Here is a 25,479-nt window from a genome sequence, read left to right as displayed (position 1 = left end):
GAAGCGACCCACGGAGTCCCGTGATCGACGTGAATCAGTTCGTGAGGTCACAACAAATAAATGGACTTTTGTCGGCACGGAAGTACCAGGGATCCATGGATTGTGATCGACAGTGGCTTTCAACTTTTCCATTTCATTATCACGAAGAGTCTTGTTGATCCAGGTGATTCCAGGGATGTAATCTTTAACTCTGGAACTCAGTACCTCGTACACCCCCCCTTGAGGTCGACCTTCGAAACATTGACGTGAAATAAGCTCTGCGGGATGCGACATCTCTGGGTGTCACTGACGAAACTTGACCTGTCCTAATTACCCATGCGAGAAACATCCCGGCTACGTACTTTGTATAGACTCCACCTGCGAGTTTCCTCAAGTGGGATCGACCAGCACCGCGTGACACCACGTCAACTCTTGCTGATTGACGCCACAGATTCCGATGCAGTCCGGGCGAGAGACCAGTTTCGCTAGGCTTGGTGATTGAACTCCAACTGTTCAATGCATGGTTGCATGATGGGCTAGATTCTGATTGATCTTCCTCGGCAAACAGGATGAAGTAAACAAGGAGGAAGGAAATCATGTTAGTGATAGTACGGGAGTGACGGGCGAATGTCTCACCCTGTACAGCCTGTCTCATCCTGTACAGCCTGTACAGGCAGGTTGTATAGTCTCTAGCGTGGAGAAGATTGAAAGATTGAAGTGTCACGTATGGACAATAGGTAATTAGACGTCAGACCCTTGCTATCAGATATTGTGCTGTGATGGAAAAGTTACCGTCCTATGCCCGAATAGATATGCTACACCAAGATTGAGGGATCCGCCGTCTCATACTCGACGGAACTATGAAGGGACTTCAAAAGGGACTTCAAAAGGGACTTCAAAAGGGACTTCAAAAGGGACTTCAAAAGGGACTTCGAGTGTTACTGCACTAGACTTGACTTCGTTTGACTCAAGATTAAACACGAATACGCCCCAGAAACCAATAGACCGTGCAACTCGACTCCATTGCGCCTAATGTTTTGGACTCCACGTTCAACGACGTGCAACTTCACGCTCAACTCCACGTTCACCATGTAACGTTGCCCAGATCGTGCTCCTGTAGAACATGTTAATAGAGCCCCCAGGAAAATCACATGCTACGCATTGCATTGCTCACCTTCATGTACTCGCTGCCCTTCTCCATGTAGTCTTGTCGCGTTACAGATGACCGGCCGAGGTCACCGCCGGAAGCCCACTGCGCAGCGCCCTTCCATGCATCCAACACCGGATCCGCGGCCTGGCGCACGATCAGATCGGCGTCCACAGGAATAACCCCGCGGAGCTCGTTGCGGAAACGATCCTCAAAGCCGTGGAAGAGGGTGTTGCCACCGGTCAAAAAGACGTCACGCAGGAGACGGTTGCGGTCTTGGGTGCTAGAGAAGCGTTGATTAATAATATCGGCGGCGATCTCGATCAGACCAGCTTGATCAACACCAGCAATGGACGGCTTGAAGACAACTTCCGGCACGCGGATCCGTTCAACGTTCAGGTGAATCTGGTGTGCTTCGCGCTGGCTCTCCGGATCAAATGGCCACGGGCCACGAAGGAACGCATGCACTAGACTCTTAGTCCAGTCGGATTGTGCTGCCAAAGTGTGGTTCTCGGTAAAGTCGGGGTCGTACTCGAGCAGCTCTTGCTCGACACCGTTGAGCATACCGCCAAGGTCTTCCTCTTCTTCCTCGTCGCTTTGTTCGTCCTTGGCGACGGTTCGGTAGACACCCCAGTCCTCGTCATTGGCACCGAAATCGTCGTCATCTCCGCCGCGACGGCGTTTCTTGGGACCGTCGGAAGCGAGATTTGCCAACGTCTTCATACGCATCTGGCTGGCGAGGGACTTGCGGTTACCAAGGTCAGCCTTGAAACGGTCCCGGTCCTTGATTCTTTGGAGAAGGGACTAAAATATTGTTAGCAAAGAACGCGTGCCCGTAGTTCTGACAGAAAAATTACCTGACGATTGGCGCGTCGCTCTTCAATCCACTCCTCGAAATTGTTCTCACGCTTCTCGCGATCAAGACGTTCTTCCTCTTCTACTCGGGCCTTCTCACGCTCCTTCTCAGCCTTGGCACGGGCGCGCGCCTCGACGTTGGACTTCATCAGGCGCTGGTGGCGCTTCTCTTTTAAACCGGCCTCGTCGAGCTCCTCGTCGGGGATATCAAGCATGGGAAATGTCATCTCCTCTTGCTGCTCCTCATTCTCCTCAATGCCGAGATCCTTGTTGCGCGAGCGCTTGATGGACTTTTCTAGATCACGAATCATGCGTTCCAAATGAACCTCATCCTTCAGATCGTCTGCCTCCAGCAGTCGGCGACTTTCCTTCTTAGTTTCAGACGCAAGGCGACTTTGCAAATCCTTCCAATATTCGAGTTCCTGCTCCTTCTTGACCAGCTTTTCGAGTCGCATCTTAGCCGCTTGTTCTTGTAGTCGACGACCGCTCTCCTTCTTGCGCTCTGCAATCCGGGCCAGCTCCTCTTCCGTCTTCTCTTGCACAATATGCTCCGTGAAGGGGTATTGGATGACATGGTCTCGGTCTTCGAGTCCGGTCCAATCGAGGTATCCGTTCAGCTCGCGGTCATAGTCTTGTGAGATGTAGCAGTGCTGCTGCACCAGTTGCTCCATCTGGTAGTCGGTCAAGCGGGCGGGGAATGTAGGGTATTTCAACTTCAAGAGCTTCATTAGGTACTCGGCATTGTTGAGACCGCCCCAGTTCAGTCGCGAGCAGTTGGAGAGAAGCGGCTTAGAGTTGAGCACGGGGATAACATGGGTAGAGGTGTGGGAGGAAGACACAATCAATCCGTCCGTTCCCTTGTTATAGCGGTAGGCAAAAAGCGAGTCAATACCGTAAGCGACGGAGGGTGCACCGTAGCACTCGAAGAGAATCTCGTTCATGCCTTGAACTTGTCAGCACCTTTCAGCCTACATACACATCCAAACGAGCTTACTCTTTCGTGGATATGTCATGTTCGCAACAGGTTCAGTCATCAAGATTGGCCGGTCAACACCGCCATTGGCACCATCCACTCCCAGCTTCAGGAATACATAGTCCAGAACACCTTCCATAACATCCCAGTTGCCGACCACGCTGGATCCCGGATCGAACCCGTAGCGGATCTGGCCCCGGGTTGTCGCATCGGCGTAGGCATCATATCCGATAAACTGGCACTGCCGACCCAGCTTGCGATCACGGTAGCGGCTCATGACGGGAGGTTGGATGAATCGTGGTGTCTTGTCGAAGGACCAGCCGGCCTTGACATGGTGGGCGCCTACATAGGTCGTGATCAGTATTGACTCAGAGACTTTTATCGAAGAGGGGCTTACCATTGTCAATTACGATGGCGCTGGTGTCGGGGTGGGCACGGCTCTGCTCAAAGCCGTCCGGCTGCGGAGGTTGGTAGCCCTTGAAAGGGAACTCTTGAACGCTGTAAGTCTTCGGGGGAGGTTTCTCGGCGCGTTTCTCAGTTGCATTGATTGCATAACGCCCCGGTAGGAGGGTCTGCACCGAGGAAATGGTCATGGTGGGCTGCGCCGGTTCGAAACCAGGAGCTTTGAGGATCGGAGATCAGGTCAAAGGTGCGTTGGCGTTTACTGCATGTAGGGCGAAGCAGAATGATATGAGATGGACGTTATTATATTGTATAGACCGTGGAACTGAACCTGATGTGCGCGTCAAATGGGCGGTCCCAAGTTTTCGGAGTTGTGGAAGTTGAGAGTTGGAGGTTTGGTTGCGCCAAGCCGCAGTTGCGATACGCCGCGATTCACCGCGCTTTATCACTATTGCGCCGACGGACGAGCTCACATCTTACGGAGAGACATATGTGAAAACATGTAGTCAATTCAATTGGTATATAATCTAGGCATTTCCTCATTGATCATAAATCTCATCAGGTCTGTTCGCCCTGTACGGGCTCCTTCAGGTTCTCCGTGGCTAGAGACATCTTAGCACTAGGCCCAGGTTATGGGTTCGGTAGAAAGAGATGGTGATACCTTCCAGATGGAAAAGAACATTCGACTGGTAGTTCTTGAACATCTGCGCCACCAGCTCAACGTTCATATTTTGGATGTTGACCTCCTGTCAAAATGTCAGAAACGCATGCCATCAAAGGTCATGACTTAATTGCTACCTGTAGGCTTTTGTTCATGACCATAACAGCTTCATTGAGTTTTTCCTGGACCGCATGTTAGTCGGATCTTTCATCGCAGCCAGAGATATGATCTGGAGAAGACATACCACATTGGTGATGATGCGGGACAAAAGCACCGACTGCTGGTGCTCATGAGGGCTCTCCTACAGAACCATTAGCCTTGAACGTCCTTGGGTAATCGTTCCGCTGGCTAGATTTACCATGATGTAAAAGCTAGTGATGACAACAATGGGCGCGTCGAGTTGAACCTGACGCTTTGTTTGATCTCCGCACTCACGTGACATTATACAGACCAAACCACGGTCGTCGGATTCCGTTCTCACGCCTAGCAAACATCCGCGATTCAATTGACTATAACATCTTCAAGGAGCATCAAAAGTCCTCTTCCTGAAACATTCACTAATATTATACGCCCCTCACTCTCCACCCACCACCACCACCACCACCATCTAGCTGAATATCCGCCCTTTATCCGTACACCATGCCTCCCGCAACACCCGCAAACGATGAGTCGCACCAGCTTCTCCTGAATCAAATGGACATTGCCAATGCTCCCAAGCCATTTCGAAATCCGAACTGGAGACCATCGCAGCGCCGCAACAAGAACGTGAAGCAGATCGTCTCTGAGACCACGCGAAAAGAAGCATCCGTCATGGCTACCCAGGCCAACTCTGGCGCAACCACACCCTACCCGGCCACCTCTGGCGCCATAACTACAGACGGATCCCAGACTCCTGCCGAGGGAGCCGGTAAAGCACCCAATCTGGCACAGGCCACTCAGAACCTGTCTACAATGGTACTAGAGAAGAACGCCCGCGCCACGTTCCCTTCCGGTCCGACAGTCACCTACACCAATATTGAGTCCGCGCCTTCGCTAAATCCATCCTATCATCGCAATTACTGCGATCTTACCGGTCTCTCGGGCCCCTACACCGACCCGAAGACCCGCCTGCGATACCACAACAGGGAAATCTTCGGCGTCATCCGCACCCTAGCCCAGGGCGTGCCAGAAAGCTACCTCGAAGCGCGCGGAGCGCATACAATCCTGAAGTAAAGCAACCGCCAATGGCGAATCTATGTTTTACTCGAGATCAATGCAAAGATACCCATTCCAAAAGTACGATTGCAAGGTTCAGGTTCTATCTGATATCCCATTTCGCTAACAGCTATCTGTTTCTCTAGATAATCACTACAATGCATATGTCCGGCCAACACAGTCAAGCCCTTTCCACCCCACCATGCCCCTTTCGAGACAGGCTCAAGAAAGCGCTCCGGCTTATTCGTGACCATTGTGTCTGTTCTTCGCCTCGTGCTAGGCACTCGACTATTACCGAAGCTCCACGGGAGGGACATCAGTTACAGCACCCCGAAGGTGCTGTCGTCGCGGCGTGTTGTGATAATAGAATCTGAGAGGGAAAAATGTCGAGGAAATGGTGCAATGCGCGTAGACAGCTGTCCGTGGCAGCAGGCCACTCCTGACAGCAATAGTGATGGATAGCCTAGCGTCATCATGCTGAGCTCCCATACTAATGATAACAATCACATTGGCACCATCCACCCTCATATCCCGCGTAGTCAAAAAATTGAGGATTCGCACCAAATGAACCTAATGTGTAGAAGCGAAAACTTGTCCACCGCTCGGCGCGGCTTAAACCACAGCTTTCACCGCCTTTATGTGACGGGCAGAATCCGATTTTCTGTTTACGGCGACTGCGCCCGGCCCCTCTGTTCCTGGCCAACCTACCTTTTCTTTTCTCGAGTCCATTCTCTTTTCTTCCCTGTTGTGTGAAAATCAGAATGCCTAGCATGTGGTTGACGGAAAATCAGAGTAAGTGTCCCATTCTGCGAGTGTGGCGACTGTGTCGCATGCTTTCGAGGCGCAATGCTTGCGTGACTTGTGGGGACCCTAACTGACAAGTTGGATAGAGATCGGTGTGGTCTTCTGCTCTGCAGGTATGGAGTGATGATCTGCGATTGATTGCCTCCCGCGATGGAGTACTAATAAGGCCTTCTGGGGGATTAGGTGGCTTGTTCCTGCTCGGTGGTGTCCTCATGTTCTTTGACCGATCACTGTACGTCGCTTTTCTTGGAATGAAAACTCCTAGGATTAATGGACACTGACAGTTGAACTATAGACTCGCTATGGGCAACGTACGCGCGCGCGGACCCCTTCCGATACTGCAGACTAACATTTCTAGATCCTCTTCCTGATCGGCCTCACCCTTATTATCGGCGTCCAAAAGACCATGATCTTCTTCACTCGTCCCCAGAAACTCAAGGGCACCGCCGCATTCACCGTCGGGATCCTCCTCATCTTATTCCGCTGGCCGCTAACAGGCTTCCTGATCGAGCTGTACGGCCTGTTCATCCTCTTCGGCGATTTCCTGGTCACCATTGGTCAATTTGCAGGCAACATCCCTGTCATCGGACCTTATATCAAGCGCGGTCTCGAGGTTCTCGCTGGTGGCCGCAGCAACGCCGAACTGCCGGTATGAGTAATGTGCTTATCTACCATGGCTTTGATGTGATTATCACGAATCTCGGTCTCAGCTGAGAGTCGTCTCTTTCGAAAAATTGCCTGGCTTTTACCTGCCGAAGATGCGGCCGGCTGCCGCAATGTTTCTCTACGGCCCTAGGAGCCTGATGTAATTATTAATGACCTCTTTCTTCAGCGAAGTGACACAATTTGTGTGGGCTGGAACGTTTGTACTCGACGTAAATAATAGAGCATAGAAGCATATCCTTTACCAAACCTCCCGAGATTTCCAGGTAGCTTCGTCATACGTTATGAAAGCTTGGTGCGCCTACTCAGGAAGATGAATTCAAGGTCAGGCAATTCTGACCCACATCCATGGTGCCTCACGTCTTATGATAAAGTATGTGGTTATTGTTCAGCAACTATAACGAGGATAATTTCATGCTCCTTTATTTCATATTCTTCACAGCCTGTTCATAGCATCATCCGCATCTGTAAGTTTAAGCTACCCTCTTATTGGGGGTTGTTGATGTAGTCGACCAGGTTCTCCACCACAGTGGCGGCGTTGGTGGTCTGGACGCTCTCGCCGTGGTGGGCGATAATGGTGCATGCGGAAGCGCGAGAGACGATAGCACCCTCCTTGCCCTGTGTATCCCAAGTCAGTGGCTGTCCTGTCTCCGATCGTTTCCCTGAGCTTCGTTCTCGTAATGTAGTGGCGTACCTTCTTGCCGTACAGACTGCGCGCATCGGCCTTGATGCAGACGAACTTCTCGCCACCGACGGAGAATCCGTTGGCAAAGGCGGAGTCGGGGTCAGTGAAGGCCGCGGCCAGGGTGTTGATGTCCTCCTGGTTCATCTGCAATGTGAGTTGTCTGTTAGCGGGTGCCACAGTTTCAGATACCCCGTCGGCGAGGACGAAATATATTTGAATGGCCGGTCTCATACAGTGAATCCGGGCGACTGGGCCTCGAGACCGGAGAAGTCGGCGGCCAAGATACCGGCCTTGTCGAATTGACCCGAACCCATTAGGCTGCAGAGTGTATGTCAGCATGCGGCGATAGTCATGATCGGAGCTTCTTTTCGGAAAAGGGACAGAGATGAGAATTGCCGATCGGAAGGGAATCCAATGTACCTGGAGTCGACATAGCCTGAGGAGTCGTCGTGGTTAGTTAGGGGACCACAATTAGAGACGGATGCGGTCAAAGGGGACACGTACCCTGCCAAATCGCCGAGTGTTGGCCCATGGTGCTTGTGTGAGGGTGAAAGGGGGTTCGTGTAAGGAGTGAGGAGGAGAAGAGAGAGAAAGAGAGACGGGAGAATATAAGAAGCTTGTGGGAGATGTAAGAGGTCGAAGTGGGGGGTCTGTGTTGGCGGTAAATAAGACCCCGCCAAACCTGCGCTTCCCCGTCGATCTCGCCGAGAACGGGAGGTGAGGTCTTCGCCTCCGCGTCCGGGCTATCATTTGAATCTGTACTTAATATCCTCTGGATTGGATCTACTTAGATCGAATTCCAATTTTGTCCGCCAATAGACCTGCCTATGGAAGCTCTAGTGACTGGCGGTCAGCATGTCAGGGCCTCACGCGCTCTGCACAGGAGATCTGCGCTACGCATGTCATGACCTTGCACGTGTCGAGTTCCTGCGCTTGTTTTTTAAGCTTGATCTTGCATGCGCTCATCTCGAGCAGTGATACTCGGCATGACAGCCCTTATTTCCATGACATTTGGGAATCCCTGACGGGGGGCCACTAGTGGAGCGGTGTAAACAACTAGCTCCGCGCCGTTTTCTCGATATAATTTCGGCCTGATGTTACCCTTTTGTGCCCTAGGGTGGATAAGTTTCCACCGATATTAAGTCTACCTATGTTGAGGCTAACCCCAATGGGCTGATCCGTTTACCTAAGTAAACATAGCTATTGAAAAGCCCCTCCCAAGCAACCTGCATATTAGATTTGACCTCAATCACTTAGACAGAAAACATCTTCACGAATGTCAGTCCGAATAATAGATGGAATGCTTGACAAAAAATGATTGAGATCGTATATATGACAAGTAAGCTCTCCCGTGCTTGAGAAAGGAAAGTGGCGAAACTCGGCGCTCTAGCCTTCATGTTCGTCGCAGTGTTCTCTATAAGCTCTGCACTCTGGATTCGAGAGACACCCGCTCTGGGATGGCCTCGTGGCCATATTAGGGATCAATGTGCCTTACATTGCCTTGACCATATCATAATCTTGTCTCAAACTTACTGCGGCGAGTTCGTTGCGAAGAATTCCCACAGAGCGGCCGCAAGGGCATACACCGCCAAACACTGGCAAAGATTTCGGACTTGTCTTTGTCTCTCAGACTTGAAACCCTCCAGCCAGTATAATGTTCTTTGAGAGCGGGTGTGTAAAAGAGCGGCGTGTGTAAATTGTATGAGATACCACAACTTTCTGCAATGTGGTCGTCCTACTTTGCCCCAGGATGAAATCAGGAAATGGAAGAGATTGCCCGAAGGGCCATCAGAACCGAGCTTACCACTCATGGAAGCACGATCCATCTCTGTAAAGACTTCATAGGCCCCGATTTTAGCGATGGCTCGGTGAGTAGTCCGGGTACCGTTTCTCGGTGCGTAGACGGCGACGGCAGGACCTCACGACCCTTTCCTAGTTATTCTACGTATACCTGACCCCTTGCAGATTGTACCATGATTCGGAGTCTGTTGAAACAGAATTATTCAACGGCCATTTTGCTCTATAGACATGCGTGGCCCAAAGCTCCATTTCGATGGATTGCATTGAAACCCAACATTGTTTGTCATTGAAACTGACATGGCACCAGGATAAACTGGTTGGGCGAAAAGAAGACCAAAGCACCTAGAGCGCGCTAAGCACTTCATCTACAAATTCAAGCGCTTTGCCATATGCCTCTACCGCAGCTCTAGTTAGCTCGAACGGTGGACCAGAGGTGAAGTCCATCAGTCCATGCGACCCATTTTCTACAAGCAGGAGCTCCGTCTTCACGCCCAGCTTCTTCAGCTGCTCATGGTGGTCAATGCTTTCCTGGTCAGGCACAACTTCATCGGCCGTGCCATGCACGAATACAGACGGCGGGTAGTCTTTAGTGACAAAGCAAGGTAAAAATCCCGCCTTCAAATCGGCAGGAATCATACCAGCTCGTTGAGCATAGTCCACGGCATTGAACATTGCTCCCAGTCCAGGTCTTCCAAAGATGCCATCGAGTATGGTACCATCAAGCTCCCAGCGCACTGTGAGAGCAAAGCGATTGGACATGAGGCCGTTCGCCGGCGTGTCATCGCTTACAATAGTTTTATCGGCTAGTAACCTCGGGACTTCATCTAGATTGACACGCCCAGCAAGGGATGTCGGTGGCCGGGCAGAAGTCCAGTGATCTAAGAGCAAGTTCCCTCCAAGCCCGTAGCCTGTCAGGAGAACGGCAGGTTTCGGCTCGGCGTAGATGCATGCGGCACGAGCTGAATAGGCGCCCGCTGAGAATCCAGTGACCGCGATGCGCGTAGTATCAATAGTGATAGAGCGAGGCAGCTGGTCATTGAAAGTTGCCCCTGCAACGAATCTGAACAGAGCTTTGGCATCCTCAATTTGATCGAGGGCGGTGCAGGGGTGACAGAGCCGATAGTCGGCCGAAATGAAGATGTAGCCTTTCGCCTGGCAGTGTTCTGTATTTTGGGGTTAGTATGGCTACCACATATTTTTAAAGCAATCATCACGCACTGTACAGCCAGTGGGGGAAGCCAGCGCGCCGTGAGCCAGCTGTCATTCCACCGCCATGATAGTAGATCAGCGCGGGCAGACTCCCGCGGTCGGCATCGGGCAAATAGAAGTCAAGTTTGACTTCGTGATCGCTGATCGTCGAATAAACCAAAGTTTGACCTCCTTCAGGCAGTCTTTGATGCATGGCCGGTTGAAAGTGCAGATATGTATCTCAACATTGAGGACGTTGGGTCAGCTGGCGTCTTATATTGCTGCACGCTTAAACATTCTGCCGACACGCTATCAGATCATGGCGCAGTAATCTGCTAGAATTGCGTCCTTTCGGAATTAAGTGAGTTCCCTGCCACCACGCCCGGAGCGTATCCTCTATCCAGCTCCCTGACCCGGGTATACGATTGTCGATCTGGCTTCATTCATGCGGAACGGTCCGCGGGGTTCTTCTGTGTCCCACCATCAATTGTGGATGAAGCATCCATCTCCCGTGACTATAGTAGTGTGTCAAAGGGTCATCAGTGTCAAGGGCACTGAATCACTTATGATGAGCGTCGGCCTGCATTGAATCGACTTACGATTGACTACCAGCCAGACATAATGAACGCAGTAGTGGAAGACCTAGACACTCAAGTCGACGATCTTCCGCCTGCCGTACCGTCCCTGCAATCCAAGCAAAGGCTATGTCTTTATTGAGAGGCACAAAATACACGATGTGACTATCGACCCCGTCGGCAGCCGCATTGGCGCTCTATTTAAGGGGACTATGATGTACATTTTGAAATACGTTAATCAAACCGCGACATATGAGGATGTCTACAACGCTTGTCGAGCATTCAAGATCCACGACAAGATTATGTCTTAGCGGGCTGCACATCTCAAAGGCCGAATATTACTTTCTCTGATTAAGTGGCTGAAAGAGGCAGAGCCCGTGCCCATTGTTCGGACTCGAAAATAGACAAGATTGATACCTGAACTTAAAGAACTGATACATCTATGATTGTCGACCAAAACCTAGACCAGGTTTTGAAATTTTTTGTTTGGGACAATATATCGAGTGAACACGTCTCAAGGCAAATGAACGGGTTACTTGTCTCATTTCGGTCTTCATGGGTAAGCCCATTGTTTGCAAAAGTTTCAAGAGAGGAAATAGCCCCTTGAGAAAATTCCCGGAACTTTGTAAAAGCTTGTGTACAAAAGACACCCCACCTCGCTGTGTGCATGTGCTTACTATCTTCCATCATTGTGAACTGGTAAGAATTATTTGCCTACTTACATCCAATCCTTGGTGCATGAATTCAACCGTGCTTTGAAGGACTTTTCTCCCTTTCGACCTCATACTGACATTCAGAATCGAAGTTTTTCAGGACAGATCCCAAAAGCTCTACTCATTTTGGCTTCGATGAATCGGCTCGCTCATCCTCCTAGCTCTTTCAGAGACCTTGCAGTAAAAGGTGTACGAGCGGAGAACTTTCTCATGCGACAGTTTTCTATTGGAAGACGTGAGCTAATGTCAGTGGTGAAGGCTACCTTCAAACGGCACCGTCATGCCCTCGATGGAGACATGTTCTACGAAAAGTTAATGAGCGCCATTCAAAGCATCCTTCCAACTTCGTTCCACTCTCGACGAAATCAGAAAAACCGCTCGTTCTGGAGATATCTTGCTATCGTTTGTTGTATACGGCAATATTATGGAAACTTTGCTGACTTTGATGATCGTCCGCTAGGATCACTTGAAGAGACTGTGACCGAGATATTTCAGACAATCTATCCACTTTATATCCTTGTCTGCGACGTCAAAAGACGCGTAGTTGACAGAAAGATGATAGATGAGTCCGAGGACCTGACGTGTGGTATTTGCCTGATGCAGGTGGAGCTCAAGGAGAAGGTTTGGTATCTACCATGCGACCATTGGTTCCATGTGGAATGTGTCCGCCCGTGGATTTTAACAACTCCCCATTGTCCTAAATGCCGTCAAGCCGCGTGGGAGGTTTAATAGGGCAGCCATCAACTTCCATTGCTCCATTTCTTTGCATTTTTCTCGCGCATCACAATCGGCATACCTTCATACCTTATTCATCAATGAATTTTGTCCATTTATTTTCAAACTTCCAATCTTTCCGATTGATGAAACCTCGGTTTCCTGCATCTCAAGCGATGTCTATCTCGTTCATCTGGACCCCGGCTCGCAATAGCGATACAGTGAAAGGGGTCATAAACACGTATTCACGCCTCGCTAGATACCCACTGAAATTTCGTCTCACTTGAAGAGAAGAGCCACATCATTCTTCCACACATGTCTTCCCGAAATTTAGCGCCGGGAAGTCGCTCTTACTCTCACGCCTAGCTCTTAGCGACCAGTCAGGGAGGTCACAATAAGAGCAAGTTCTGAATGCAGCCAAAGGCGCTAGAAACCGACCAATCTCATTATTCAACATAGTTTTACCAACTCAATGGTGTGATAATATACTGGTACAATAATATGGCGAGTAGGTCCCCTCACAAGTAACTGCGTGCTTCATGACTATTCGGGCGTCTTATGAAACGGCCCCGTTGCAACTAGTGGCGCTTCGACGCTCGTACGTCTGATTGTGCCCTATGTTATCAGATCTGAAAAAGGATGAATATGAAATAATTGACGGTAGCTAAGCTTAGGTCTTTAATTTATCTTGTGGAAGGGATGGGAAAGTGAGTAGGTTCAACTGCAAAATCTCGACACCTTAGGCGTATGTATTAGTCAACAAAGCAGCATATACGTTCACTTCTGTGCAAGTCGGTCTTTGAGCTGGGCAATGCCTGTGCAAATATTCGCACATACTTGCGTTAATGCCCAACAATCTCATGAGCGAGTATGCAGTTCTGTCCTAATCCTGTTTCATGTCGGGAAGGAATCATCGATGTACACTTTCAGCCGCCTCAATGCAGATCAAATGTGTGGGGAAACACATAGAAGCAGCGAATCTCGATCATCGAGTATAAGACCCGGCAAGACACAGTACAGGTTCATTGAATACGTCGAAGACCTCGACAGATACAAAATCGGGGGATATCATCCGTTGAAGATTGGGGACGACCTAGCTAACGGCCGATATCGACTGGTTGACAAACTTGGGTACGGAGGGTACTCGACTATATGACTAGCCCGTGACCTACACATGGCGAGATACGTGACGGTAAAAGTAATTACTGCTGATGCCAGTATGAATACGCCTGAGGCTAGTCTTCTATGGTCTCTTGCAAAATCGCTATCTAGACCAGGAAGCGAAACTATTCCAACCCTCATCGAACAATTCTGGACTGTCGGTCCCAATGGGAAGCATAGGTGTATCGTCACTCTGCCGGCCTGAATGAGCCTGTTTGATGTAAAGAGGCTTCGATTTTCGGTCATTTTCGGCCTAAGGTCGCCCAGTCAATTGTTGCCCAGGTCATCCGTGGAGTCGTATTTCTTCACAGTGAACATATTGTACACGGCGGTATGGGATGCGTATAAATTATTACAGCTAGATTGCATGACTGACTGCTTTAAGATCTTTATCTAGGCAATATTCTTGTCCAGTTCCCTAAAGCGATCGATCATTTTCTACGTCAGAGTTGTACGAGAGATTCGGAGAGCCTGAGTCAGAGGCTGTCATCCGTGTTAATGGCAAGCCATTGACGAATGGCGTACCCGCGAATGTATACGTCCCCGGTTGGTTCGGTGCTTGCAGCGATAATATTGCTTTAGGAGAGGAAAGAATTATTCTTAGTGACTTTGGAGAATCTTTCGATCCTCACGAAACCCTTAGGTTCTCCTCAAATACCCTTCCCCTTCTCTAGCCACCTGAGGCTAGGTTCTCTGAAGACCCACCTTCCTTTGCCTCTGACATTTGGACACTTGCCTGTACCATCTGGGGAGATTTTTGGCCAAGGGCCTTTATTTAAAGCGTTTTGGCCTACTACAGACCGCGTCACTGCGGAGTAAGTCGAAGTTATAGGCATTACCTCCCGCGTGGTGGAAAAATTGGAGTAGAAGGCTAGAATGGTTCAACGAAGAGGGCGAGTTGGATTCGAATCTAGACGCGTCTAGAGGTCACGACAGCATACGCAGGACCTTGGATAAGAAGTTTAGCCACTGCATACAGGAGCCTCGTGCCAAGGCCAGCTTAGAAACCGTGACAGAGAAAGAGAGGAGGGCTTTCGAGGCGATACTTCGATCGATGCTAGTCTTTAGACCGAAACGAAAGAGCTACAGCACAGCAGATATTGCACTCCGAATGGATGAAAGGATGGGGACAACCAGCTCTTAAAGAGGGCTGGGGCATTGTTAATTTTGTGATGAAAGGGAAATAAGAGATTGCGAAAGGAACATAATATCAATAATTGATTATGCTAGCGAAAGCTGCTCTCTAACAGCCATAATAAAGCGTGAACAGATTATGGATACCCTTGGCTTCTATTCGTATCTCTATTTCGCGTCATTCAACGGCAATGTCGCTAACGGACCGTCGGGCGGCTCCTACTTTCATGCCGTGTTTGACAAAAAAACTCAGGATCTTGATCTTCGTGGATTTGCTTGAGGTCAAGATAATTTTTAAAGGCCACATCGCGAGCTTTCTAGATATTTTTTCTGAAGGTCTCACTGCTCACTCGTGACTAATGCTGTATAGTATATTCCATGGTTCTCAACGGCTATATCAAGAAGTCTAGGAAATTAATTACATTATTTAGCTTAGGAGCTAATTCCGTGCATTTAGCAGCAGCTGTAATTATAGGGACTGGCACTTGAGATTGGAGATAGAAGTGGACCGTATAACAGTTTGATCTATAAATAGAGCTGTTCGAGCATTTTTACCGTCTTTTAAGCCGCTCATTCTCCTCAGCATGGAGCTACTCGCGAAGACTATCGGCAATATCGTGATGTATTTCGATGACCTCCCCCATCTACCATACGTATCTGGTAAGGATCTTTAATTGGGGGTGACTCGTAATCTATAGTGCTTGTTCCCACATGGGTCCTACTAGTAATATGATATAGAGGTCTAGGATATCATATAATTCACGACGGAGGAATTAAATGGCCTCGACATTACTGGAATAAATTATCCGCCTATATCACCAGCCCTTAATCCGTAGGAAACCCTATGGATATTAGCCAGAGGATTTCGTATCCGCGCAATGTGGCCCTTACAATATAAGCCAAAAAGATCTCATCTTCATTATACAGCAAGGATTGGATGCTTTACCGGCAGATATATTAGAAAGGCTAGTATGTTCAATGCCAGACAGGGTGTTGAGGTGATTCAGGGGGATGGAAGGGCTACGCGGTATTGAGGGATTGAAACAGGCTAGATACGTCGATTATACATATAATGCTGGCAAAATTATAGTGGAGCACTACATTTATTCCTTTGTCCGCCTGTATCTTAGGTCAAAATTTCTCGGCAATTAAATTGAGAGGATGAGTAAAGCGTGGTTATCACAATTCTTTTTGACTTCGTCCGAGGCCAGATGGAAAAATGTGATTATCTCAAGAATGGGAAGAGTAAATTCACCCTGGCCTCATTTCACACAAATGAAGAACACAAGTCATCTTTGACAGCACATAGTCTGGGTTTTTGTTTCTTTGTTCAGAGTTGAGAGCCAGTCTTACAATTTCGATCCAAGGCAAATAAGGCTTATAATTACATGCTTTTTTGCCAGTGTCACAGGGTCCTGTTCCCCTTACTTACTCCGCTGTGAAATCTGTTTTCTGTCTCAAAGATAAAGTGCATGTTTCAACGAAGCCTCAATGGGGAAGAATCGCGAGAAATCGCGTTGAAGCTGAAACAGTCACATGGATACCATCAAAGATTGCCGGGGAGGGGGGAAATCAAGAGCAGCAAGAGCTCTACGCTCATTATTTCTTTCTTCATTTTGATAAGAAATCCATTAAACTATTCCGATGGAATTCGAACCACCGAATCGATAACGATTGAAACACAGTCTATGTCATCTTGGAACCTTTCAACTCCACCCAAAGTGCTTGACCGTGCACGGCGAGGGACTGACCCCTTCAGGGTTAAATGAGGATTCACATTTAAGTGGAGGATAAAGCATTTTACGCCACTGCTCGAGGCATCGAAGGAAGTGGACGAAGATACCACTTGCTGTAGTGTGTTTCGAAAATGTGACTAGATTTCGACCACGATCTGCTTGCCCCAGTAAGTTCAACACTCTCTATGTATGCCATGTCCAATGGGACTGGAGGGTGTGGGATGCTATTTGGAGATGCAAGATTCATAACGTATGACCTGGTGTTGCGCTGAGAAGTGCCTTGAAGCTTTTGTCATGATAGCCAACATTTATTGACCTGCTACAGAGGATAAGATTGGCATAGTCGGCGAAACAACAAGGTCTAGACTGGTGAGCGTTGAGCCGAATGAGATGATTACATACTTTTCTGGTATTTTCCTCCGGTTCGCAGAACGAACATAATCTTCTTTATCAGAATCTTGTTCCTGTATCATATCGTGCAAGTGTAAAAGTAAGTCACCAAAGGGTTGACGAAGTAAACAAGATACACAGAGAGGAAGGTGCTGTTGCCTGAGGTCTCAGCCGTCTTTTCGCCGCTGCTCCTCGTCACTTTGATACCATCTTGCCGGGAAATGAAACCGACCCCGCCGGCTATCAGAGCACGGGATGCGAGATGTGAAATGCATGACACGAGAAACCGAATCTCAAACTTCAATGCCCAAAGGAGATTGGTGAAAGCTTCGGGCTTGGCATCACAGCACCTTGCGACGTGAAGAGCGGAAGGAAATGAGGCCCTGTGTCTCAATTTGAAGATGAAACACGCCTCCAGTCGATACGGGCCACTTCCGACTTCCAAGTGGCCCCATTGGAACGTGGTAGCGACCTAATCAATTTAGTCATCTCGCCGACAGCCAATCTTATGAGCTCCACCCGAATTAAGCATCGCGTGCTGGACACCGAGTCCGAGCCCAGAGTGGTGCTGAGGGGCCACCGGGGTGTTATCTGGCCCCTGTGGCGGTCATGGTGTTCTTAATTCAAGGATGAGACTGGCTCATCGAAGACCGATCGTTGCGCCGCTAGTGAGCCTGAGCGATCCCGTGGAATCGAATCGGAGGCTATGCGACCGGCCTGCTGATTTCAGCGCCGCCCGGTGCGGTCAGGTCTGCTGTCTCGTTGGCGGAGAACAGTCTCAGCCGAGATGTGAACAGATGAATTCAGCTCCTGGGTTATGGAGCTAGGTGTAACTTGCGATCGGAGGGCAGATTGGGCTAAATTGGCCCCGTCGACTGCGAGTGTCTCAAGTACACAGCTTGGCCGTAGTCGCATCTCCACTCGTGAGACGACATGTCCCGGCGCCACTGCTTCTGATCCTACTCGGTTAAGAACGTGCTACCCCTGCTGGTCGCACGATTCTTGTTGTCTTGCTTTCTTTCTATTTGGCACCAGGCCTTCTGGAAGGCTGTCCGTTCATTCATTTCACAACTTTGCGTCTTTTTCTATCATTTATTGCTACGGACTGGATCTCGTCGCACCACAAAATGGCTACAATTGTTCAATCTCGCACAAACCAGGCCAAAGATACTATCTCATTTCCCATCTTGACCTATTCCGATGCAGCGCCCGGTGACGATCTTCGAAATCTTGACAACGCCTCCCAAAGGACATACGAGCAGGGCGTCGTGACACAGCAGGACTTCCGTCGACCCCAAACAGCAGATACCGGCATCGACAGGAGGCCGGGTGCTGGCGCCACTTTTGATTTTAGGTTGACAGCCCCACCAGACGAAGCAATTCCTTCGAGCGCCCACTCGTGTGGGAGCCCACTGGGCCCAAAGATGATAGGTATTGCTCTAGGAAGCCCTGGCATGATAGATTCTCAACCCGGTTTGCCTCCGCCAAGTTTCAATACTTTCATATCTGCAGAGCCACAGCCTGGACAGTCATTGCCGCGGAAATCAAAGTGGAAGAAGATTGGAGGACTCTTCAGGGCCAAGAATGCGCTTGCATCGCCGACCCAGGCTGTTCGGCCAGACTGGGAAAGAACTTCGAGGCCCCAGGAAGTGCCCTTGGTAAACTTGCAGCAGATGAAAAGGCGAAAGGCCTCGTTTGAGGAATGGCCACGGATTCAACCCGACCCGAAATCGCAGACCGACAGCAAATATTCGAGTCCCCAGCGAAGTCGCAAGTTTTCTTCCTCGCGTGAAACACCATGCGGAGATAAGTTAGAGAGCCTGGGGCCACGCCTCAATGTCAACATCCCGGATATTCAAATGGAGCGGTACAGTGTGATGTTCAGCAGCGTAATGAACAAGAACCAGAGACCCAACCTGCTGGCCAGGCGAGCGAAGACTCTGGATAGCCTGAATGTACCAAGCCATAAGGTTCGTTAAAAGTGTCTTCTATGGCAGGATCTAGCTTGAGTGATAGACTCTAATAGATCTTAGGAATTTCTCGCTTCCTCGGCTAAGCCGCCACCGCTTCCTATACGACGCGCAACTTCGCCCGCACGATCAAGCTTTACACTATTTCCGACAGCGCAACCTTCCAAGGCCGCGCAGGTCCTTGGTACACAAACCATTCCTCAGAACTTTTCTCGTCGGCCTAGCCCTCGTCTGCGATCGAATACTAATCCTGTAGAGAATCCGTCAAAATCACCTCCAGAGCCACCTCGTGGGATTCCTGGTGATAATAACATGTCGTCTAATGGGTCGCCTTTTGTCGGAGATATTTTGAGTTCTCAAGCGAATACCCCACGATCATCAAGTTCCAATCTTCGAAAAGAGGACAAGCCGCTTCCAGCTATCAAGTCCGAGCAGCCGACTCGTCTTCGATCACGGAAGATGTCGCCTCAAGACATTCGAGCAGCGCAGAGCTCTCTTCAGCAGCATCAATGCGCTCTGCAACCAGAGGACAAGCCCCCAACAAAGGGAAGTTCTCGCCGGAAGCGACCGAATCTCACAATCAACACTGGGCAAGAACCACCGCCACCGCCCGAGAAGGATGCGAAAGACAAGTCCTCATCCAAGTCAGCACTTCAAAGCGTTGCGTCTGCTCCTAGAATCACGGCGGATCTGATGATGGTTACAGAGTCTCCGGAGGTTTTGGCCCCCAAGCGGAACCCATTACGGGTGAAGATCTCAGCGTCCCCTCTGGAGAGATTCGATCCCAAATCGAATCCAGTGCAATCGAACATTATAGCATTCCCAGTTGAAACGTCGGCTTCCAAGGCCATTGAAGTTACCACAAATACTTTTTCTCCCCTGGAAACACTGGCCCCGAACGCAAACTCATTGCAAATGAGCATCTTAGCATCGCCTCTCGAAACATCAGGCCTAAGACCTGATTCATTCCGTGAGAACACGGTAAGTCCTATGGAAAGGACAAGGGTCAGACCGAACCAATTACGCGCAAACATGAAGCCATCTCGGATTGATACTGCCATTGCCAATATGGATTCCTCGCGGGCGAACATTACAGCATCACCACTTGAGATGTCAGACCTTAGGCCAAACCCATTGAGCGCAAGCATGGCATCTCCGGTGGACAAGTCAAGGCGAATGCCTTTGCGTGTAAATACAGCATCGTCTACGGACAGGCCAAGACCAATCCCAATACGCGCAAACACAGCATCCCCTCTCGAGAGGCTGGCCAGACCGAACCTTTTGCGCGCAAATACCTCATCCCCTTCTCGAGACATCAGATCCCAACCCGAATTCACTACTGGCAGAGCTGCCCCAAAGTCCACTCGTGGCTGAGCCCAAAAATTTGGACCCCAAGAAAGCTCAGGACCTTCTCCCAATTATCGAAGTCTCTACCGCTCGCTCTATCTCCGTGAAGAGAGGCAAGGGGACGCGTCAGATGCTTGTTCCCATCGGGGCTCGGGTAGATAATTTCAACTCGACTGAGCGCTTCGTCGATCGCAAGACCTTAACTCCGCACATTACCGATGTGCATCATGGACATAAGCATGCCAGATCTCAGGAACTGCAGATCGAGTCTCTTTAATCTTTTTCTCCAACTTTTCGTTTACCTTTTGACATTCTTTAATCTTTCCTTTATTTTTTATCAGCATTTGGGTCTCCTCTGCATATGGCCAGGGTGTTGTCTTTTTCTATTCATATAATGTCCTTGCAGACAAACGCCTTCTATCAATACCAGCCACATTTGTTCGACTTTTCACATTCATGAATTTCTTTGATAACCTCAAGTCAAAATCTTAATATCTAATGGTAGACCTTTTCAAACCTAGTGACACTGGGCTCATTCACCTCATGTCATACGATTATAGCCGTGTTTTCATAGTTCTCGGATGCTCATCCGAAAAGTGGAGAATATCTCGGACGTTAAGAACATAGAAATGAAGATGGAACCAATTTCACTTTCTTAAGATTCTTTCTTAGCGAACCACATCTACTTTCTATCTTCTCACAATGACATGAATATCTTCGGTGATGCCGAGATCGATGGGGATTTTTTGGACAGATTGATTACCCACCAGGTCAGGAAATCCTACGATACCTGTGCCGAATATTCAGAGCACCTAGCAAAATTGCTCACTATATAAGCGGCCCAAAATCCCATTGGCAAACATAGACTATCATTTCCATCTCGAGCTCACGGTCCAGTCTTCATTCGGTTCACGCCCATTCATAATCTGAATCTCCCCTGTTCTCTCTTACTGTGTCATTCGACGCTCAATCACGTCTCGTCCACCCGTCTTGATCTTTCCCTAGACCAGAGAGACCTCAGATCATTCTCGCTTGCTCCCTCGCAGGGTAGAACGATCTTGTTCAAAGGCGACGGCATTTTCCAAATGACAGCGCAAGAAGTCATCACCTTCACTTGTAACAAGCTGGATGTGATCGTCCTCATCATCAATAATAATGGATACACGATCGAGCGTCTGATTCACGGTCCTGAACAACATTACAATGATCCTATCTTCAGGGCCTCTGTAGATACTTGGGAAAGGTTGGATGCCGTCTTGCACGACAAGGATTTCAAAGATGGGCGTGGGCTTCGCATCGTGGAGTTGAAATTGGATACGATGGATTGCACACAGCATATGAGTGACTTTTCCCAGACGTAGAAGTATCTTTGCTCGATTCTTGAGAAAATTTCGTGGAGTAAGGAGATGATGCCTTCCACACTCTTCAAAAAAACACCTTTCAGGCAAGAGTCATTGCTGCACATAACTTATAGCAATGAGTAGCCATCAAAGGGGGATTGAATCGGACTGACCCGAGTATATTTCATTTTGAATATGGGCAATTTCAATGTTGGTCTGCAAGGCGGCTGGATTTGGAATTCCAGGAGATTCACTCAGAGGGCATACATCCACGAACTTATCATCTAGGCTTAGTGGACACCTCGTAACTATCATAAATCTCTTATCATGAGAGTGTATTGTCCACCAAAGACGGCCAACGTGGGTTGCCTCCGAGCGACGGAGACTTTTTTGCTGTGGTTTTATGATGTAATCTACGTAAAGTTGCCAAGCGAAAAGCGAGCCCGATCTTTGACAATCAATAATTCTATCCAGACTTAAAAGGAAAAGCGTAGACTCACACATCCGGCGGCATCATCCGTCCGATCGCCTTTTGAGAAGTACCAAAGTCTCTATTCCCGCAACTCCTTGAGACCGAAGCTCGTCTGGACTGGGCGGGAGATGAAGGGCAAAGTTAAACAGTCTTGTTCCTAGAAGCTAGTTTAAATTATCTTGTTCGCCTCGAAGTAGCTTTCCTAGAGCCAAAATGACAAGTATTTGAACGACTCGTAGATCGGGTCTGCGGGGCTGTTCCTCCTGATTCTCGTACAAGACTGCGAGTCGATCGAAGATATACCGGGCATCAAATAGATGCTGGGTTTCTTCGAAATAGATCAACACCCTATCAAGTAACTGAATTACGTATTTCTCCGAAGTAAGTTCCAGATCAGCAAGCGTCCAGCCTGGTCGATGATCCGAGGCTGCAACCGGGTTGGATCCTCTCGGAAAAAGAGAGACTCTTATCGAGTTCAATGGTCGGGAACAGGGTTCTGTCGGATGGCTTGGCCTTTGCTCGAAAGGATTTACGGCTCGATACACAATATCTTGGCTTGAACCGATGTCGCGCTCTGTTGAAATCCCTATAGCAGAGGATCGACATGCGATGGCAGCAGCTCAGAAGTATCAAATGAGATATTCTTTGTGCCGTAGAGTCCTCATTGGGTTAGGAAATGAAGTTGGCGAGGTACCGGTAGTGGCCAAGTCAGGGCTGGTATTTTACTTGTGATTCTTCCAGTCACTAGTAGGGTCAAGTAGTCAATTCATTATACTGTTAACTCAAGCTGGGAATCGGACTTTCCTTCCATTTAGGTCACATCTCATCTTACAATTGACTATCTCTACATGATGTCAGTTATTTGACGCAAGATTAAGATGTGTTAAATGCGGATACAAAAAGCCCCTGCCTGACCCTCTTCTCAGAGGACCCTTTGAGCCAATGTCTGCGACTGGAACGTACAGAACAATTTGGGGCTTGCGAAGAAGCCATTGTAGATGGATACGAGGGACTAATGCCTTTTAAACACAATAATGAAGTAACAATACGTGAAACAAAAAAGGACTGGGATCGTATCGGTTTGCTATCGCAAACACAGATGCGCAGTGCGTCAGGTGACTGTAATAGCATCAACAGTCAGAGATAACATCTTCGCCCAAGCTCAGATTTGTCACCTTTTGGTATTCGGACGAGAACAAGGAATTAGGAAGCTACTACCCTTGGCGCCACAGAAACCGCAGGTACCTCGAAAGCATTACTCAGGATCCAACCCAAAGTACACAAGCTGCTCGCGTCCTTCAACTCCAACATCTCTCCCTCAATACCTGACCACAAGACACCGGTGCATCATCGACTCATTGTTTCTCACGCAGGCCTCTTCTACGTGTGAAGCCCAAAACGCTCACGCAATATCTGCACTTGACTGACGGGTGTGCGAGGATGGGTGATCCAGTGCGTCCCAGTGATGATGAATTCAACCAAGTCCTTCAAGACAGCTTCAAAACATGGTCATCTTGTTTGCCTGCTAAGAGCGAAGATCACCTACTACCGCGGCACGCCATAGACTTGAAACCCCTCGCCGGTCAGACCCCACCCTTCCTTGGTGCTGGCCTTGTTTCTCCCGAAGAGATCTCATTCGCTTGTGAGGAGAAGCAATCAGACGGCAGTCTTGTGACAAACGGCCGGTCCACATGGAGAACCTCAAAAAGAATCTGTGACCTTCAGCCGAGAGTCCTGCCGAAGCAACTTCTCTTAGCAGTTGATGGTCGACAATCTGTGAGGCTCTCTGAAGATTCTCCCTTGTCAGAATGGCCCGGGGTAAAAGGAGTCTCCGGTTACGACAACGGAAATTACATTGCAATCCTTTACTTCGCTTGGGCCTACATCCTATCTGCTCGATGGGTTGAAATACTTGATCGCTCTACGGACCATGAATGTCACATGGGCTACACTATGCAAGAAGTGGAGAGTCCGCTGCCCCCCAATGCGCAACCCTTGATTGAAATTGAGCTCGGCGAAGACGTTGGTGTGGAAGAAGCTCTCTGGTGGCGCACCATCTTGTGTCCTGACGACGGCTGGAATGCAACCACCAAATACAATGGCCATGTCTATTTTTCGCCGTGGTCGGTGTCTGCGAAACATGCTGGATTGTCCGTCACTACATCAGCTTTAATGGTTTCCGAACCAGAGCCGGCATCATCGGTGACCGCTCTGAAATACCTCTCTCGGTTTTGTGTGCTCCATCATCTTTACGCACAGTGCTCAGCCGCCCTTGCTGGGGTACTCTTTATCCCATTTATGAGCAGCAGTACGATTTTCCTTCCGTTTCCGAAACAAACATCCCGACTGGAACTAAACGAGCGTGTCAGCGACTCTTCTGTTTCTATCCCGAATCTTCTCAATGATCTCAGAGAATTGCTTCCTAAATACATGACGCTCAGTTCCAATCCGTGGGGTCTACGCTCTCTTCTATGCAGCACCTTCTTCAATCCCGACATCGAATGTAACTTTGTCAGTGCCTGGTTGAACCCGGCTTTTGCAATTCTTCATTCGATCTCTGCAAAGAAAATTGCAGTGGCCGCATTGCTGGCAAATCGACAGCCTCGGCTGGGCATACTCTGGCTTGGTGCAATTCTCGCAAGCCTGGCAGACTCGGTCCTACGAGACATACGGACAGGGGCGACGGCTGTGGATCTTCAAGCATCTGCCTGGAGCGAAATAACGCAGACGTTCCTGACTTTGAATACGAGGGGCAGTCATGGTGATTTCATAGGTCGTGATGACGAATGTCGACTGCTTTTCATCACAGCTTGTGAAGGCTATGATCGGCCTCCAATCTGGCTTTGGAAGCCCTTCGGCTTTACGAAGCTTTGCGATACAGAGATCTTGGTGCGACAACATGCTCAATGTGCCGCTCATTGTTTAGAGTACGAATCGTGGGAGTGGATATTAACGAACGGCAACTCAATTCGGGACTGTGCAACAGAAAACACGCAGGCTCCTGTCGAAGCATCAAATACATCCGCCAACGTGATATTGGCTAGACTTGACGATTACAGCTATGATCACCATTCGCAATTGCTCTCAGAAGAAGACACCCGTGGGATATTCGAATGGCTAAGATCGACGGGGTATCCTCACAACGAAAAATTGATTTACCAACATTCTTGGTTGGACTTGGAGGACCCGGATGAAGAAGAGGAGTCTGAAGATGATGAATCAGATATGGAAACACAATGGAGTGGGAAGAGAAGGCACGTTGAAAGCTGGCTCGAGAGTATCGGATAGCTCTTCGAATCAAATCAGACTGTCAGGTCGATGTATCCGAGGAAACCATCAGGACCACCAGCTGGGTGGTCTCGGCATTTAGTACAGATTGCAAAAATCCCTTTCTTTTTATCAACTCCTGCATCAACAAAGAGCGCTGTAACACCATGATCTCCGGTGTGACAGATCTTCCACTGCTTGCGACACTTTGCTTCCTTGCACGTATGAGTACGGTGCTCATTGTTGAAATGTTTACATTTCGAGTTTGCACAAGAGCCAAGTTTGCCGGACCTCGCGGTCATCTTGAAC

General features: G+C 49.0%; 10 protein-coding genes across 10 annotated transcripts; 6 read left to right on the top strand and 4 right to left on the bottom strand.

Moving 5' to 3' along the window:
• Window positions 1-1,063: 1,063 nt before the first annotated feature.
• Window positions 1,064-3,547, bottom strand: N7477_006297 (actin-related protein ARP5; the record flags this gene model as incomplete). Its single annotated transcript, XM_056967960.1, has 5 exons — window positions 1,064-1,093; window positions 1,154-1,930; window positions 1,984-2,924; window positions 2,976-3,296; window positions 3,352-3,547. 5 exons carry the CDS (start codon window positions 3,545-3,547, stop codon window positions 1,064-1,066), a joined length of 2,265 nt encoding a protein of 754 aa, XP_056820756.1.
• Window positions 3,548-3,914: 367 nt separating this feature from the next.
• N7477_006296 (DASH complex subunit DAD4) lies at window positions 3,915-4,378 on the bottom strand (the record flags this gene model as incomplete). The annotated part of the gene is made up of 5 exons (XM_056967959.1): window positions 3,915-3,958; window positions 4,018-4,102; window positions 4,155-4,199; window positions 4,262-4,318; window positions 4,376-4,378. The coding sequence occupies 5 exons, from the start codon at window positions 4,376-4,378 to the stop codon at window positions 3,915-3,917; spliced, it is 234 nt and encodes a 77-aa protein (XP_056820755.1).
• Window positions 4,379-4,656: 278 nt separating this feature from the next.
• N7477_006295 (uncharacterized protein) lies at window positions 4,657-5,229 on the top strand (the record flags this gene model as incomplete). Its single annotated transcript, XM_056967958.1, has 1 exon — window positions 4,657-5,229. One exon carries the CDS (start codon window positions 4,657-4,659, stop codon window positions 5,227-5,229), a length of 573 nt encoding a protein of 190 aa, XP_056820754.1.
• A 743-nt stretch (window positions 5,230-5,972) lies between these two features.
• Window positions 5,973-6,670, top strand: N7477_006294 (uncharacterized protein; the record flags this gene model as incomplete). Its single annotated transcript, XM_056967957.1, has 5 exons — window positions 5,973-6,003; window positions 6,102-6,128; window positions 6,199-6,247; window positions 6,311-6,326; window positions 6,374-6,670. The coding sequence occupies 5 exons, from the start codon at window positions 5,973-5,975 to the stop codon at window positions 6,668-6,670; spliced, it is 420 nt and encodes a 139-aa protein (XP_056820753.1).
• A 494-nt stretch (window positions 6,671-7,164) lies between these two features.
• Window positions 7,165-7,895, bottom strand: pfy1 (profilin; the record flags this gene model as incomplete). Its single annotated transcript, XM_056967956.1, has 5 exons — window positions 7,165-7,296; window positions 7,373-7,507; window positions 7,597-7,681; window positions 7,784-7,799; window positions 7,868-7,895. 5 exons carry the CDS (start codon window positions 7,893-7,895, stop codon window positions 7,165-7,167), a joined length of 396 nt encoding a protein of 131 aa, XP_056820752.1.
• A 1,610-nt stretch (window positions 7,896-9,505) lies between these two features.
• N7477_006292 (alpha/beta hydrolase) lies at window positions 9,506-10,565 on the bottom strand (the record flags this gene model as incomplete). The annotated part of the gene is made up of 2 exons (XM_056967955.1): window positions 9,506-10,326; window positions 10,382-10,565. The coding sequence occupies 2 exons, from the start codon at window positions 10,563-10,565 to the stop codon at window positions 9,506-9,508; spliced, it is 1,005 nt and encodes a 334-aa protein (XP_056820751.1).
• Window positions 10,566-13,719: 3,154 nt separating this feature from the next.
• Window positions 13,720-14,658, top strand: N7477_006291 (uncharacterized protein; the record flags this gene model as incomplete). Its single annotated transcript, XM_056967954.1, has 4 exons — window positions 13,720-13,835; window positions 13,939-14,157; window positions 14,189-14,329; window positions 14,382-14,658. 4 exons carry the CDS (start codon window positions 13,720-13,722, stop codon window positions 14,656-14,658), a joined length of 753 nt encoding a protein of 250 aa, XP_056820750.1.
• A 3,243-nt stretch (window positions 14,659-17,901) lies between these two features.
• On the top strand, window positions 17,902-20,368 carry N7477_006290 (uncharacterized protein; the record flags this gene model as incomplete). Its single annotated transcript, XM_056967953.1, has 3 exons — window positions 17,902-18,744; window positions 18,808-19,599; window positions 20,057-20,368. The coding sequence occupies 3 exons, from the start codon at window positions 17,902-17,904 to the stop codon at window positions 20,366-20,368; spliced, it is 1,947 nt and encodes a 648-aa protein (XP_056820749.1).
• Window positions 20,369-21,176: 808 nt separating this feature from the next.
• On the top strand, window positions 21,177-21,452 carry N7477_006289 (pyruvate decarboxylase; the record flags this gene model as incomplete). Its single annotated transcript, XM_056967952.1, has 1 exon — window positions 21,177-21,452. One exon carries the CDS (start codon window positions 21,177-21,179, stop codon window positions 21,450-21,452), a length of 276 nt encoding a protein of 91 aa, XP_056820748.1.
• A 1,891-nt stretch (window positions 21,453-23,343) lies between these two features.
• N7477_006288 (uncharacterized protein) lies at window positions 23,344-25,191 on the top strand (the record flags this gene model as incomplete). Its single annotated transcript, XM_056967951.1, has 1 exon — window positions 23,344-25,191. One exon carries the CDS (start codon window positions 23,344-23,346, stop codon window positions 25,189-25,191), a length of 1,848 nt encoding a protein of 615 aa, XP_056820747.1.
• Window positions 25,192-25,479: the final 288 nt, after the last annotated feature.

Source organism: Penicillium maclennaniae (assembly GCF_028827695.1).
Source record: "Penicillium maclennaniae strain IBT 15551 chromosome Unknown utg000006l:1.0-2513246.0:1.0-2515036.0, whole genome shotgun sequence".
NCBI lineage: Eukaryota > Fungi > Ascomycota > Eurotiomycetes > Eurotiales > Aspergillaceae > Penicillium > Penicillium maclennaniae.
The sequence above is the reverse complement of the archived record's forward strand: the minus strand, read 5'-3'. Positions and strand labels throughout refer to the sequence as shown.